This window comes from Callospermophilus lateralis, chromosome 14 (genome assembly GCF_048772815.1).
Source record: "Callospermophilus lateralis isolate mCalLat2 chromosome 14, mCalLat2.hap1, whole genome shotgun sequence".
In the NCBI taxonomy this organism is placed as follows: Eukaryota; Metazoa; Chordata; class Mammalia; order Rodentia; family Sciuridae; genus Callospermophilus; species Callospermophilus lateralis.
Genome location: NC_135318.1, coordinates 46,670,358 through 46,684,821, shown reverse-complemented (window position 1 = coordinate 46,684,821; position 14,464 = coordinate 46,670,358). Strand labels below are relative to the sequence as shown.

General features: G+C 33.1%; 2 protein-coding genes across 4 annotated transcripts in view; one reads left to right on the top strand and one right to left on the bottom strand.

Annotated features, from left to right (window-relative positions):
* Fancl (FA complementation group L) overlaps positions 1 to 12,412 on the top strand; it is a 62,832-nt gene extending 50,420 nt beyond the window's left edge. For both annotated transcript variants that reach the window (XM_076833275.2, XM_076833274.2), the window contains 7 exons: positions 8,718 to 8,868; positions 9,170 to 9,253; positions 9,518 to 9,563; positions 9,671 to 9,752; positions 10,508 to 10,624; positions 11,605 to 11,676; positions 11,958 to 12,412. In XM_076833275.2, coding sequence (XP_076689390.2) covers positions 8,718 to 8,868; positions 9,170 to 9,253; positions 9,518 to 9,563; positions 9,671 to 9,752; positions 10,508 to 10,624; positions 11,605 to 11,676; positions 11,958 to 11,993 — 588 coding nt within the window. In that variant the 3' untranslated portion in view covers positions 11,994 to 12,412. The remainder of the gene's footprint in view (positions 1 to 8,717; positions 8,869 to 9,169; positions 9,254 to 9,517; positions 9,564 to 9,670; positions 9,753 to 10,507; positions 10,625 to 11,604; positions 11,677 to 11,957) is intronic.
* Positions 11,880 to 14,464, bottom strand: part of Vrk2 (VRK serine/threonine kinase 2) — a 97,366-nt gene continuing 94,781 nt past the window's right edge. The window contains exon 13 of one of the 2 annotated variants that reach the window (XM_076833272.2): positions 11,880 to 12,395. In XM_076833272.2, coding sequence (XP_076689387.2) covers positions 12,051 to 12,395 — 345 coding nt within the window. In that variant the 3' untranslated portion in view covers positions 11,880 to 12,050. The remainder of the gene's footprint in view (positions 12,396 to 14,464) is intronic. The other variant, XM_076833273.2, reaches the window with a different exon arrangement.

Below are 14,464 nucleotides of genomic sequence, written 5' to 3'. Positions count from 1 at the left end.
TTTTAAAAAAATTCTGATGTTTGCTATGTGATTATTTGACTTTTTTTTCAGGACTGAACAAAACCTATCCAACTACATATGTTGTTTAACTTGGCAGACCTTCTTTAAAATCAATTTATAAATCAAAGGCTGCACTAGGCTTCTTTAAAATGATATCCTTGACCCCAGAAAATGGTAATCTTCCTCACAATTGCTATCAACTTCTTTTGACTTGTAACCACAATTCGAATGAGTAGCAGTAGACTGTAGGCACTAACATTTTAGCTGCATTTATAGCTAATTTGTAGAATGAAAGAAAAGTGTTTCTCAGTATTTCAGTTATAGGTACTACTATGTTTTGAAGAGTTTGGATCTAAGCATGTAAATAATTCATCAATAAATGGATGACGTGGTAAGAAAAACAAGATCACAAACCTCTTCCACTAATGATACTTATTAGCTCCAGTCATAAGAAGAATTTCCTTTGTTCACTGCTTATGCTCCATAAGCAATAATTAGAAAAAATGACACCTTTAAGGTTTGGGAATGATGATATAGTTTATTTATTAAACATGAACATGAACAAAAAGACCAACCTGGCCTCACCCTGCTCACATATTGGGATACTTGATTTATGTACATGTTCCAGCATGAAAATTGGAAAGTGTTGCAAAAAGAGCCTGAGTGGGCTTTGGAATAGTGGCTGGTTTTGGAATTGTAAAACTCTTCAGGAAATAGAATAAGTCTTTGTTTTCTGTTAAAGTCATCATTTGATGATCTTTGGCCAAACTAACTTACTAATGTTCATGATCTCAAGATTTAAATGGAAAAGATATACTGAATGGATAGTTGATTTAGAAATCTTTTCAATTGTCTGTGTTCAGAAAATCTTAGTAAATCAACACAGGGATCCCCAATAACATTTGTTGTTGTTGTTGTTTTAATGGTAAAACCTATATACAGAGTAATCCAGACACCTGATTCAGGTGCAGAGAATTTCACTGTCTTTAAGTGAACCTCATTTTTGAATGATTTATTAGTATCTTTATGCTTGTTTTCCAAATCATTTAGAGATGTCTTTTCCCCTAAAAGTAGTACTTCGCCTTGGTGCTAAATACTTTAAGAGTAATACTTTGGCAGTGGCATCCACCTGGAATCCCAGCAACCTGGGAGGCTGAGGCAGGAGGATCACAAGCTTCAAACCAGACGCAGAAACTTAGTGAGGCCCTGATGAACTAAATGAGATCCTGTTTCAAAATAAAAAGGGTGGGGGCTGTAGCTTAGTACCCTGGGTTCAGTTTGCAGTACCCTATTCCCCCAAAAGCAATACTTAGAATCCTTCTGACCTTCGTTTTTTTTTTTGTTTTTGTTTTTGTTTTTTTTTAACCATAGGAAGATTACATTCTGTATCAGGGGATAGCTCCTTGTTACACTTAGCTCTTGTGTGCCTTGTGCATGTAACATTTTAGAGACAGTTTCCCAATTTCTCTTTTTCATTCATAGCTCCTCCTTTCCCCCCCTGCTGTAGCAGAACCCTACATTAAAATGGACCCCCCCCCAAAAAAAAATCTATTGTGGTTGACCTTGAACATAGACCTTTGTTGCAAACCTTGAAGTAGTTGAAGTAAAATGTTTGTGGCTGCTCTTCCTTTTTAACCTTTTGATATTTTCCAGGTTTCTCATAGTGTTTCCTCTTTATTTTTTAAATTTTTAAAATATTTTGGTGGTAGGTGTCTTAAAGACAGTCTGTTTTACATCTTTCTTCCACCACACCAGAATTTTAGTTGAGAGGCTTCAGCATTATGGTAATGGATTGTGAGCTACTTTTCTTCTTTATGAGAGACTTCATTGTTTTGGGTCTTCAGCCCTATAGATGTATGTGTATGGGTTTACTTGACCTTTTTCTGCAGTTAGTTTCTATTGTCTTCTCAAATTTTTCTGTCTTTTTTCCTTCTATTATATTTCTTTTAATTGTAGCACTGTATGTATGTACACTGTAAGTATGTGAATTCTTCAGTCACAATGCTCTGAGTATAAATTTTGGGTCTTTAGTATATTTAGTCCTTATAACTGCTTTGCTATTCCTGCTAGAAATTTGTGGTTCTAAACCTATTTCTAAAATTCATTTTTGAGGGGAGATTGCAATCTTGGCTGTATATTTTAGAAAATAATAATCACATAATACATTTTGACTTAAATATGTGGAGACCGTAAAATATAATGTAATCTAAATATTTTTATTTCTACCTAAAAGCTAATATTTTTATATGAAAGTTCTTTTGATCAAGATAAAATATTACAGTAAATCAAATATACATTATATTTAATAGACATGCATTTATATATATATATATATATATATATATATATATAATTTGACAAAATCTGTTTACAAATGAGAATTTGAAATAAATGGGAGTATATTATAGTAATTGGCATCTTAAAAGGGAATATGGATTCTTTAAGTGGAAAGCATTACTTTATGGATTTTCAAACAGTTAGATTTAGAATTCTTGACTTTTAGGCCTGGAAGTTACCTTATAAGTTATCTGTTGCACACCTACATTTATAATTACAGTTTTTAAAGCTTTAGAGAGGCTAACCATATCTCAGATACCTCATTACTTTCAAGATTAGAGCTGTGACTTGCTTATGAACTGGGCATTTGTATCCTAGTATTAGAGACCTCAACATAATCCTATTAGTTTTACTGACAACATATTTTTTGGTATATTACATATATCATGAAATGAAAGGATGGCTATCTGACCTTCTATATCTATTTTTACGTAGGCTTTTTTATGATTATAAAAATAATGTGTTATTGTAGAAAATAAAAAGTACAAACAAGAATATTAAAATTGTCATTATAAAGAGGGTTAGGTTGTTTTTTAACCACACTAACCAGGGACTAATGAAGAAATGGAATAAAGTAATTAGAACAGATTCAGAACAAAACTACTGTTGATTAGTCTGGAGTAGATTAAGGTCATGGATCAGGGTCCCATAGGACCTGCAAAATGTTTGTCTGTTTACTGAGGTTCTGTGATAAAGTAGTGACTAATAATGGGAGTCTGGTGAGAAAAGAGCCAAACTGTGGGATTGAGCTGTTACTGAAGGAAAAGCTACTTCAGAGAATACATATTCCCTATCCAGTGTACTTTATTATTATTTTTCACCATCATCTTCTAACCTTTGCTTACCCTATTCAGGGTCACTCAGCTACTGAGCCACTTCCCCAGTCCTATTTTGTATTTTATTTAGAGACAGGGTCTCACTGAGTGAATATTTTTTATTAGATCATGCATATTTTGTCTTTAGGGAATTCTCCCATTATCCCCCAGTTTAATATTTTTATCTGTTCATTTCTATTTTCCTTATTGATTTGATCAATGATCCATTATATACTAATGGTAGCAGTATTTTCCCTAATATAATACAGTACATCCTGTTTTCCATTTCCTTTATTGGGCTGTGAACTTACAATAATGTTTTACAGTAATGGCTACAAAATTGAAACATTTACTATATAATAAACAATTAGTGGTTTTTTAAATGTTTATTTTTTAGTTTTAGGTGGACACAATCTTTATTTTACATTTATGTGGTGCTGAGGATCGAACCCAGTGCCTCATGCATGCTAGGCAAGCACTCTGCCACTGAGCCACAACCCCAGCCCACAATTAGTGTTTTGTATACATTATCTCATTCAGATCTCCTGAGGAGTAACACTATTTCCTTAGTATAGAACTTCTGTGGTTTAGATAAGTGTTCCCCCAAAGACCCATATGTTAAAGGCTTGGTCCCTAGGGCAGCACCATTTAGGAGGTGGAGCTTATTGGGAGGTCCATAGGCCACTGGTAACATGTCCTTGTTGGGAATTGTTGGGGCCCAGGCTGCTGCTGCTTTCTTTTGGTTTCCTGAAGTGAGATGAGCATTTTGCTCTACCACATGCTCCCTGCCATTGCCATTTGGCACCCTTATTAGAGGCCCAGAAGTGATGAGTTTGCCTGATTTTGAGTTGGAAACTCCAGAGCAGTGAAATGAAGTAAATCTTTGCACTTGATAAGTTAATGTTATGGTTTGGATCTGTAATGTTTTCCCAAGGATCGTGTGTTGAAGGCTTGGCCCTGGTGCAGCATTGTCCAGAGGTGGGGCTTTTGGGAACTGAGTAGATTGTGAGGCCTCTGACCTCATCAGTGGATTAATCATTGGTAACTGCATGGACTACTGTAAGGTGGTGGAAACTGGGCACATGGAACATGATTGGACCAAGAGGTCACTGGGGTCTGTGTCCTCTACCACTATATCATGTCCCTGCTGCCCCTTCCCACTTCCTTCCCTGCTGTTGTGAGCTGAGCAGCTTTCCTCTGCCACACCCTTCTGCTGTGATGTTCTGCCTCACTTCAGAGTAATGGATCCAGCCAACTGTGGACGAAAACCCCCGAAACCATGACAAAACGATGACTAACATAGTTAATTAACACAAGTATTTTATTATAGTGACAGAAAGCTAACACAAGAAGCTAAATGAGATTAACTAACTTGCTGAGAGTTGCAACTGTACATGGTGGAGCTATGAATGCGCCTTGAGATTTGACTATAGTCTATGATCTTAACACAGTTTTTTCCTTTTTTTTTTTTTGGTACCAGGAATTGAACCCAGGGTTCAAAGGGGCACTTAACCACTGAGTTATGACCCCCGAACTTTTTTAGTTTGAGACAGGTTCTAAGTTACTTAGGGCCTTGCTAAGTTGCTGAGGCTTGCCTGGGACTTGTGATCCTCCTGCCTCAGACTCCCAAGTTGCTGAGATTATAGGCATGTGCCACCATTCTTGCTCTGTATTCTTAACATCATCAGTATCTAGCATACAGAATAACACTTGGTAAACACATTATTTATATTTGCTGAATTGAATGTATAAGGTCAGAGTTCATTTATGTAGTATTTACTTATTTCATTTTGTATTACTTTGTACTATAAATGAAGACTAGCTTTCTTCATTGCTTGACTCAGAGTTTGTTGAATGTGGCTAAAAACTGAGAATTTTAAGTTGAAGTTAAAGCATTTTCTTCGATATTTTATAAAATGAATTCTACTTTTACAAACTCATATAGTCCCTAATATCCCAAAATTTATTATAAAAATGAAATATTACTTATTAATGTTATGATGAAAATGTTCTGAAGGATGCTTTTTTCCTTACAGGCTGGATTGCCTGAATCTTATACAAGTATGACTCTGGGACCATTTAAACTATAACAAGCATGGCTATTCATCGTTCCATCAGTGGTTCTCAACCTTGTCTGCATGTTAGAATCACTGGGGAAACTTTTAAAAGTTCCAGTGCCAAAGGCTGCTCTGAACTAAGATCAATTGAAAAGGAATGTCTGTGTAGAATATATATTAGTGTTATTTGAGTTATTCCTGTGTGATTTTTATTTTAGAGAAAGATGTGCTGATAGTATTTCAGTGGGTTTTTTTTAAATTATATTCATAGTTGAAGGAAAGGGTGAATTTTACTAAAAAGTTAGAGAATATATTTTTTAATCCTTTTAAGATTGTCTGATTAAGAATGCCTGTCATAGACATTTCATTTTAAAGATTATAATTTACTTATAGAATGAGCTTTTTTCCTAGGAAGACATGATTGCAAGTTTACTATTTAACCCTAATATATTTAAAAAGTTAATTATATAGACTAAAAATTTTATTTTAAAAGGCTAATTATTAAACTTTTTCAGTTATAATAAATTACTCATGCATAATTGATATAATTTAATATTTTAAAGATTCACTTCCCTTTTAATATTGTATTATAAATGTTCAAACACAGAGAAACCTTGAAAAAGTTTATGATGAATACCCATATATCCACTATTTAGATTCTACACTTAACATTTACTGTAATTACTTTATTTTATATCTTTACATTTATTCATCACTCTATCCATTCATGAAGCCATCTGATTTTTAATCCTTGCAAAATAATTTGCTAGTATTAGAACACTTTCTCTAAAATACATCAGCATGCACACCTTTTACTTTGTACAATTTTAAAACAATGAAATGCACAAATCAACCCAGTAAGTGGACACACCTGTGCAGTCCATATTCAAAATGCAGTACGTTCCATCCAAGAGTCCTATCCCTTCTAGTAAATCACCATTATTTTGATATTTTTCTGATAGTTTATAAACAGTAGCAGACAGTATATACTCTTCTTGCATGTAGGCTTATTTCACCCAGCATAGTTTTGAAATTTACCCATGTTGTGACATATATTAATAGTTTGCTCTTTTTATTCCTGAGAAGTACTCTGTCACTTGAATTTACTGGGATTTGTTTATCCTTTTTTTCTATTGATGGGCATCTGGATTATTTCTAGTTTTCGGTTCTTGAGAATAAAGCTTTAGTAAGGGTTCTTGGGAACATAGCTGCAAAGAGCTTTCTGGGGGACGTCTTGTCATGGACATATCTTTTCACTGTTCTTAGATTAGACTTGTTAGGTAACAGGATATGGATATGTTCAGTTTTTAAAGACATGCAGTTGCCAAATCTTTCCAAAAGCAGTCGGTGCCATTTTACATGCCCACCAGGACTATGAGAGCTCAGGTTGCTTTACATAGCTACGTTTTTGTTTTGTTTCATCTTAATGTTATCTCACAATTTGTGTTCTCACCCTCTCACCCATTTCTGAACATTTTCTTTGATCCATTTTCAATTTTATTTTTCAGATTGCAAATTGGCCAAAACAGTAAATCTTAAAACAGCATAGTAGTTTTGGTGAGATATGAAACTGCTTGTATTATAAAATGAGTTGCTTTTTTTTTTATTTTGAAAAAAAATAGTTTCGATAATTAATTTCCCTGTAAAATACTTATTGAAATATAACTAACTTTAATTTTACTTACATTATTCCTTATCATTTATGGTATGTATGTGTGTTTATGAAATCTGATAATAGTTTTTAGGATTTAAAATGCACTTTTTCTATAAATACCAAGTTATCTCTAGTTTGAGGATTGTTTCCTTTTTTTTTTTTTTTGATGTTATTTTCTCTCGTGTGCTTTTTTTCCCCTGTTATTGGCTCATTTCTTATTTTGAAGTATCTTATTTTCTGTTCAAAATGTAGTTAGAGGGGCTGGGGTTGTGGCTTAGTGGTAGAGCACTTGCTTATTAGCATGTATGAGGCACTGGGTTTGATCCCCAGCACCACATAAAAAACTAAGTAAACAAAGGTATTGTGTCCATCTACAACTAAAAATATATTTTTTTTAAACTACAGTTAGAATTTTATTTGTAGCTGCATGTAAGAGAAATGGACATTTGGAAATACTTTCAAATAAAATATTATGAAAACATTTTATGGGGAGAATGAGAAAGGAAAAGACTGCTATACTGATTTAAAAACTAGTTACTTGGGAAGTTAGTTTTCTGATTGCTGGATTCTTTCTTCCAAATCTGTAGGTATGATAGACCAGAAAAGACATTCTACCCTTAGTGTCTTAAAAAGTTATTTTCAGACATTAAGCTCTAGTTCCTACTCTTACTTTTTTTCTTTTGTGTGAGAGTTGAACTCAGCTTGATGAAACTGAGCCATGAATTCATCTAACTATAAACACTGATAGAAGTGATGACATGAAATTCTTTTTCCTTAAGCACCAGGAGTAAGATACATGTGTAAGGAGTGGCTACTTTCTTTTTCTTACACAGGTTATGTCTTATTCTTGCATTGTTCGCTTATGTCACATTGGCCTAGTACATTTATACTATTTTAATTATGTTTCGCTTATTTGAAAGAGTAACTGCACCCTTTAATTCTTTTCAAATCGTTTTACTTTTTCTATAAAAAATGCTTAGAAAATAGACACAACATTTAAACATATCACATTATTTTATAAGTGACTTTGACTTTATTTAAATGCTGGGCATTATCCTAGTGACTCAAGAGACCCAGACAGGAGAATTGCAAGTTCAAGGCCAGCTTCACCAAACTTGGTGAAACCCTATCTCAAATAAAAAGGAGCAGGGATACAGCTTAGTGGTAAAGTGACCCTGAGCACAATCCATAATACTACCAAAGGAGTCGGGGGGTTGGGGGGGAGGGAGGGGGAGTAAAAATAAAAACTTTTAAAAAATTGGTGGTGACTTTTAGTGAAAATTTATTTAGGCTAACTCCCACAAAGGATTAATATCTTAAACACAAAATTCAGATGAACTAAAAGTTAAATCATGGTTATCTGAATTCTTGAAAAATATATTAAACCTTTTTTTGTACATTTTGCCTAATTAGAACTGCAAAGGTATTTCTTAATGATAAAGGTTGATAGTTTTATAATAAAATGACAATGCTGTACTGGACTTCATTTTGTAGCACAAATATTTTCATATCGACATATAGACACTATGCTCAATACATTAGATATATAGTATACATTAATAAAGTTGTTCATGTTAGTAATTACTATGCTATATATGTAATATGTCATAAAAATATGGGTTTAAAAAATTATTTCTCTATAAAGGATGTAATCTATTGACAGAAAAAGAATCCTGTTAATGCTAGTGGAGATGAAGAGATGTAATGCAGGGAGAGTTGTTTTGTTTGTTGGAGTCCACCTTCTAGCTGAAATGAAACAGAGCTTAAAATTTCTAAATTGAGGTATTTTGAGGGAAAGATTATTTCCTATTGGTAGAGTGCCATATAACTTATTCAGCTTTCATCTTTACACAGGGCTCCTTAATAAGCATTCATAGTCAGTTTTTGGCAGCATTAGAATCACTGAAGGCATTCTGGGATGTTATGGATGAAATTGATGAGAAGACCTGGGTACTTGAGCCAGAAAAACCTACCCGGAGTGCAACAGCACGCAGAATTGCATTAGGTAGGGAAAAGATGATTAGGTTTTATTTTTAGGTGTTTAAAATTATATTTATTGGAACTTTTCTGTAACAGAACTGACCAGAATCCCAACTTACTTACATTAGAAATTGCCTGTTTTTTTTTAAACTTGAGATCCATGAATCTTTACTGATGATCATGATTTCAAAATTACCTTTTAATAAAACATTTCATTAATCTTTACTTGAGTGGGTATACAGTAAAATTGGCAGTCAGACTGACATGTCTTTGTTGGCTTGATGAACTGTTACACTTGTGAAAACTTTAATCTTCTTTTGTTATAGGAAATAATGCTTCCATAAATATAGAAGTAGACCCCAGGCATCCTACTATGCTTCCTGAATGCTGCTTTCTTGGAGCTGACCATGGTATTAGAACTCAGAAATATTTTTAACAGAATCATAAAGTCCTTGGCTACCACTGTTAAATATAATTCTGAATTAGAAATAGTAATTACTTTAAATGAAAATTTCTCATTGTGAATTATATACTTTTAATTAACACCATGCATATGATTTAGGTTTTCAAGTCAAATAGTTCAGAAGTTTACTTTCTGTTTCAAATGTGGCTGTATAAAATGAGAGAAAACCCTAAATTATTTAATTTTTTTGTTGTTGTTTTAATATCTGAAGTGGTAAAACCCCTGGGAATTAAGCTGAGCAGGAACATACATTTGTGGTAAGTATCTTGGCAATATATTAATTTGTCTATGATTTCACAAATTTTATAGCAAATATATGATTGTATATGTAAGTATATATGGTTTTTTTTTTCCATGCTTTTAGGGATCCAGAAAACAGTCTATTACAAAATCTGAAAGATGTTTTAGAAATTGATTTTCCAGCTCGTGGTATCCTGGAAAAATCTGTAAGTTTTATCAGTGCTTTGATATTCCACATTGTGTTGCATAATTAAATTTAAATGCTTCTCTCAGAAAAATGAGGCTAAAAGGGAGGGAATTAGAATAATGTTCTAACACAGACCTCTGAACTACAAATTTTTATATCAAAGAACTTGTTAACCTTTGGTGGTTTTAAATGTACTTTTTTTCATGGTCTTCAACAGCAGAGTGATTGACAGACGTTTATCATTAGAAATAAAGGGAAAAGTCCAAAATAGCTAATGAGATGTTTGGATCTTCTATATTATCTACTTATGGATAAATGAAGTATAGTTTCAGTTAACTTGATGTAAGTGTTTATGAAGGATGACAGTATTTTTTTTTTAATGAAACTACTATTGCAAAAATAAAGAATTGATGTTCACATAGCTACTAAGGTTGTAGAATTTAAGTGGTGGTGATGTTTTTCTTCTTGTAGTTATATAAATTTCTGAACCTTAGTTAGTAATTACTAGATTCTGTCAATTCCCTTATTTACATATTATATAGACATATTCATGCGTATGGATGAAATCCCAAAGACCCCAAAATGAAATTTGGTACATATGTGTATATTTGAATGAAAAAGGAAATACTAAAAAGTACCTTTGCTAGGTGTTTAATATGGCAAGTTACTTTTATAAAAATGATATAAAATTTAATATTGTGTATGTACTGTTTTTCCCTAATCTTACATTATGCATTTTGAAGAAATATGCATATAAATATTTTTCTTTTGAAGGATTTTACTATGGATTGTGGAATTTGTTATGCCTATCAACTTGATGGTACCATTCCTGATCAAGTGTGTGGTAATCCCCAGTGTGGACAGCCTTTTCATCAAATATGCTTATATGAGGTAAAACTAAAAAATAATGGCAAGACTTTTTTTTCCAGCTAATACAGCATAGAAAATATGCATATTTGAAATACATGAACAATTTGTTTATTCAGTTGTGATCCCCTTTTGCCTTAATTTCTTTTACCAGTTTATTCAGCTGCTTGTGTATTTTCATTTCTTTATCATAATTACTAGAAAATGAAGAGATGCTTAAAGTATCCAAGAAGGGAGAAAAATCTATACAGAATATATTTGCAGACTGTTTTTTGCATAACAGATTAAGTTGGTGGTGCATTATCCCAGTGCAAGCTCCGTAGATTCATCCTGGTGGCAGCACTGAGGTGAGGGAATTAACACACGGTACAGTACCTTATTTTTCAGACTGTACTTAACCATAGAAGAAATGCAACAATCACACTTTTCTGGTTAAAAGATAGCATTTGGTACTATATACACCATACCAATAGAGACTTCAGATACAAACATCGATTTATATTACATAAATATCAGGTCTGATTATAGAACGCTAAGGGAACATGTGCTTTTGTAATACGAAATTTAACTTTAAAATATTGCTTTGTAATCAGTGGCTTGAGAATACAATCTTGGTGATTAAGACGACAGTAAGATTAAATTTTTGGAAGCTTATAGGATCTTTTGTGGCAGGAGTTCTTTATATTGATTAATGGATTTAGGGAAGGTATGTAAACCCCAGGAACTTCTATGCATTATCTTTGAGGGCAAAGAAAGTATAACTCTCATCAAAGGGGCTTATAAACCAGTGGTTCAGACTATTCCACGTTGATCTCTTGTTATTCAACTTAACAATACTCTGGTATTATTTGACTCAAGAAATGTGTCTCCCCCTACCCAATCCCTAGTGGTGCTTGGAACTGAACCAAGGGCTGAAAATGTATTTCTTACTCTAATAATTATACAATTAGTAAGGTTAACCATCTGGAATCATGCTGACTTTTTTTCTCTTTTTAAATCTCCAGTGGTTGAGAGGACTACTCACTAGTAGACAGAGTTTTAATATCATCTTTGGTGAATGTCCATACTGTAGTAAGGTAAGCAAAGTGTTTATCACAATTCATAAAATGTGCCTTTTATTAATGTTATAAAAGACACCTATAGAGAATATCAGCTTATCTGAAACTTTTTGAAACACATTGAAACACATTCTCTATTTACCTAGTGAGAAAAGTTTTCTCTAAGAACTCCTTTTCTAGATTTCCTCATTTACTTGAAACTTTAGAAAATGATGTCCCAAACTGTATAGTGATATTATTTCTAGCATAAAGAATTTTAGTGTTCACGAACTTTAAACATATATATATATTTTTTTTAGCCAATTACCTTGAAAATGTCTGGAAGGAAACCCTGAAATAAGCATTTCTATGAAGAAGTAGAAACTTCATTAAAAGGATTTTATTTGATATCTTCAGAGAATACATAAAGCAAGACATACTAATATCAAAAGGAAAACTATGATGAAGCCATAATAATATACATCTGCCTTTGCCTCTTCACTAAGAGTAAACTGGGAAATTGTAGGCCAGAGTCCCGTAGAACCTTCTAAGTCTGTGACCCCTGTATCAATTGGGGAAGTATGTGTGTACCAAGGAGGAGACCTTGACTTGCTGATTACATCTGAATTGGTAAAATCTTGATAGGGCTCATAAAATGAATTTGGGAATTGCACATAGCTAGATTTTGGGGGAAAACTGTTTATTTCATTCAGAAGTTCTGAAGACTCACAATATTTTTGTCTTCTCTTTCTGCCTTCCTATGGAAAAAAATACATATATAGTTTGTTAGATTTTTTTTGTCTTTTGAATATTCTGTATGAATGCTAAATAAAATTTAATCAAATCAGAGTCATTGGATGGTTCTTTTTAAAACAAATAGGCCATTTCATTAAATAGTGTACAATTAAAAACAAACTATGAAAAAACAATTCTCTGGGCAAGATGGTCAAGCTTTTGGCTACTAGTCTCAACCTTGCATATCTTGGCAAGTCAAATGATTCCTGCTTTATTTACTGAGTAAAGGATGAGGCTGTATACACACCAGGAAAAATTCACAGTGGATGATGTGTCACAATTGTTGCAAAGTTGTGAAGCCCAAACAGGACAGACTGAATAGATAATAAATTAACTGGTTACTTAAATACACATTTCAGAAGTTGCTTCAATGTTTTCACCATCATTCATGTGGATCAAAGCCTCAGGAATCAGTTTTTTCCTCACTACTTAACTGGCTGAAAGTCAGGAGTTGTTCTGTTTCTTCTTCACTTTGGCAATCCTTGGATTGCCCTCTCCTTATTCAATTTATAAAACAAAGCAGAACACCTTAATCTTCTTGTTATTTTCATTCAGAAACATCTGCAACACCATCATTCTTCAGTATAAGCTCAATTTCTAAACTGTCACCCTTCAAAAAGTCTCCCCCACCCCCAAAAAGTCTCTTTCAGGATCGAGTTTTAGAAGGTAAGAAAGGATTTCTACATAATTCACAAGAAACAAAGTAGAGGTGTTCTGAAAAGACTCTTTAGATTTCCTATTAAAAATAAACTAGTTGAGATATAAAGCTAACAAAATTACACTAATGCAGTTTTCCTAAGTCTTGTTGACTTCATTCACTAGAGATAAATAAGTAGTATTCTAGTACATTGTAAATCATTCTCAAAGAACTGTGCCTTCAAATCATAATTCTAAGGGCTGAGAATCACTGATTAGTTAAGCAGCATTTATATATAACTTACATGTGAAAGAAATATTTCCATATAGTTAGAAATCAAGCTACTAAAATTTTAAGAACCATCTATTGTGTAAACTATACTGCTCATTTTCTCATTCAGCACCAACAATTGACATCAAATGGGAAAGTACTCTTTATAAGAGTATTTGGTCTCTGAGGTCTGACTGGGAAAGATAGTTTATAATAGAAGTTGGCAATAATTGCCACCTGAATTTTTTTAATAGGTTTACTGGAACACAACTTTGTCTGTTTTTTAAGATATTATTTATGGCTGCTTTTGCACATACTGTTGAATAGTTCAAGACAAAAACATTTAACAATTTCTAGAAACATTTTGGGTTGCCACAACGGGGAGGAGGTACTTTTGACATCTGGGAAATACTAGGAATATTGCTAAACATCCTACAACATAAAGAACAGCCACCCCACAAAAAATAATCCAGTCCCAAAAGTCAATGGTGCTGTCAAGAAAACCTTCATTACAGCAGTTATTAGGCTTGAATGCATATTAAAAACAACTGGGGAGCTTGGAAAATATAAATGCCACTTCTCTGGCCATGAGTAATGGGTATCAGGCTTTTCTGCCATAAAAACCCATGATAAAAAATGATAAAGTCAGAAGAAAAATATAAAGCCATTAGGAGGCATCTAAAACTAACAAGGAACAGAAAATCCAGACTTCAGAAAGTCCACAATTTAAGTTACACTTACTCTAGATCAGGCCACAAAAGCCTAAAGCGAAGTTATGACAAGATCAAGTTGAACGATCAGTACATTAACTGCTAGAACAAGCCCAAAACTCCTTAAAGGAATGCTGTAAATTCTGACCATAGCATAAAAAGTGCTCAGTATACAAAAATACTTCACTACATATAGAATGTATGAAAATGTAAACCATAACCAGGCAAGAAAAGAACTCAGATGTCTCAGTTCAGACAACTATCAAACAAAGACCTCAGAACAGCTACATAAATATGTTCAAGGACATCAAGGAAAAATTAAACATGGTGGACAGGTAAACATTAGCAAAAATATGAAAAATGCAGAAAAGGAAAAACGCCCTAGATTTAATAGCTGATTTTACAGTTAAGTATA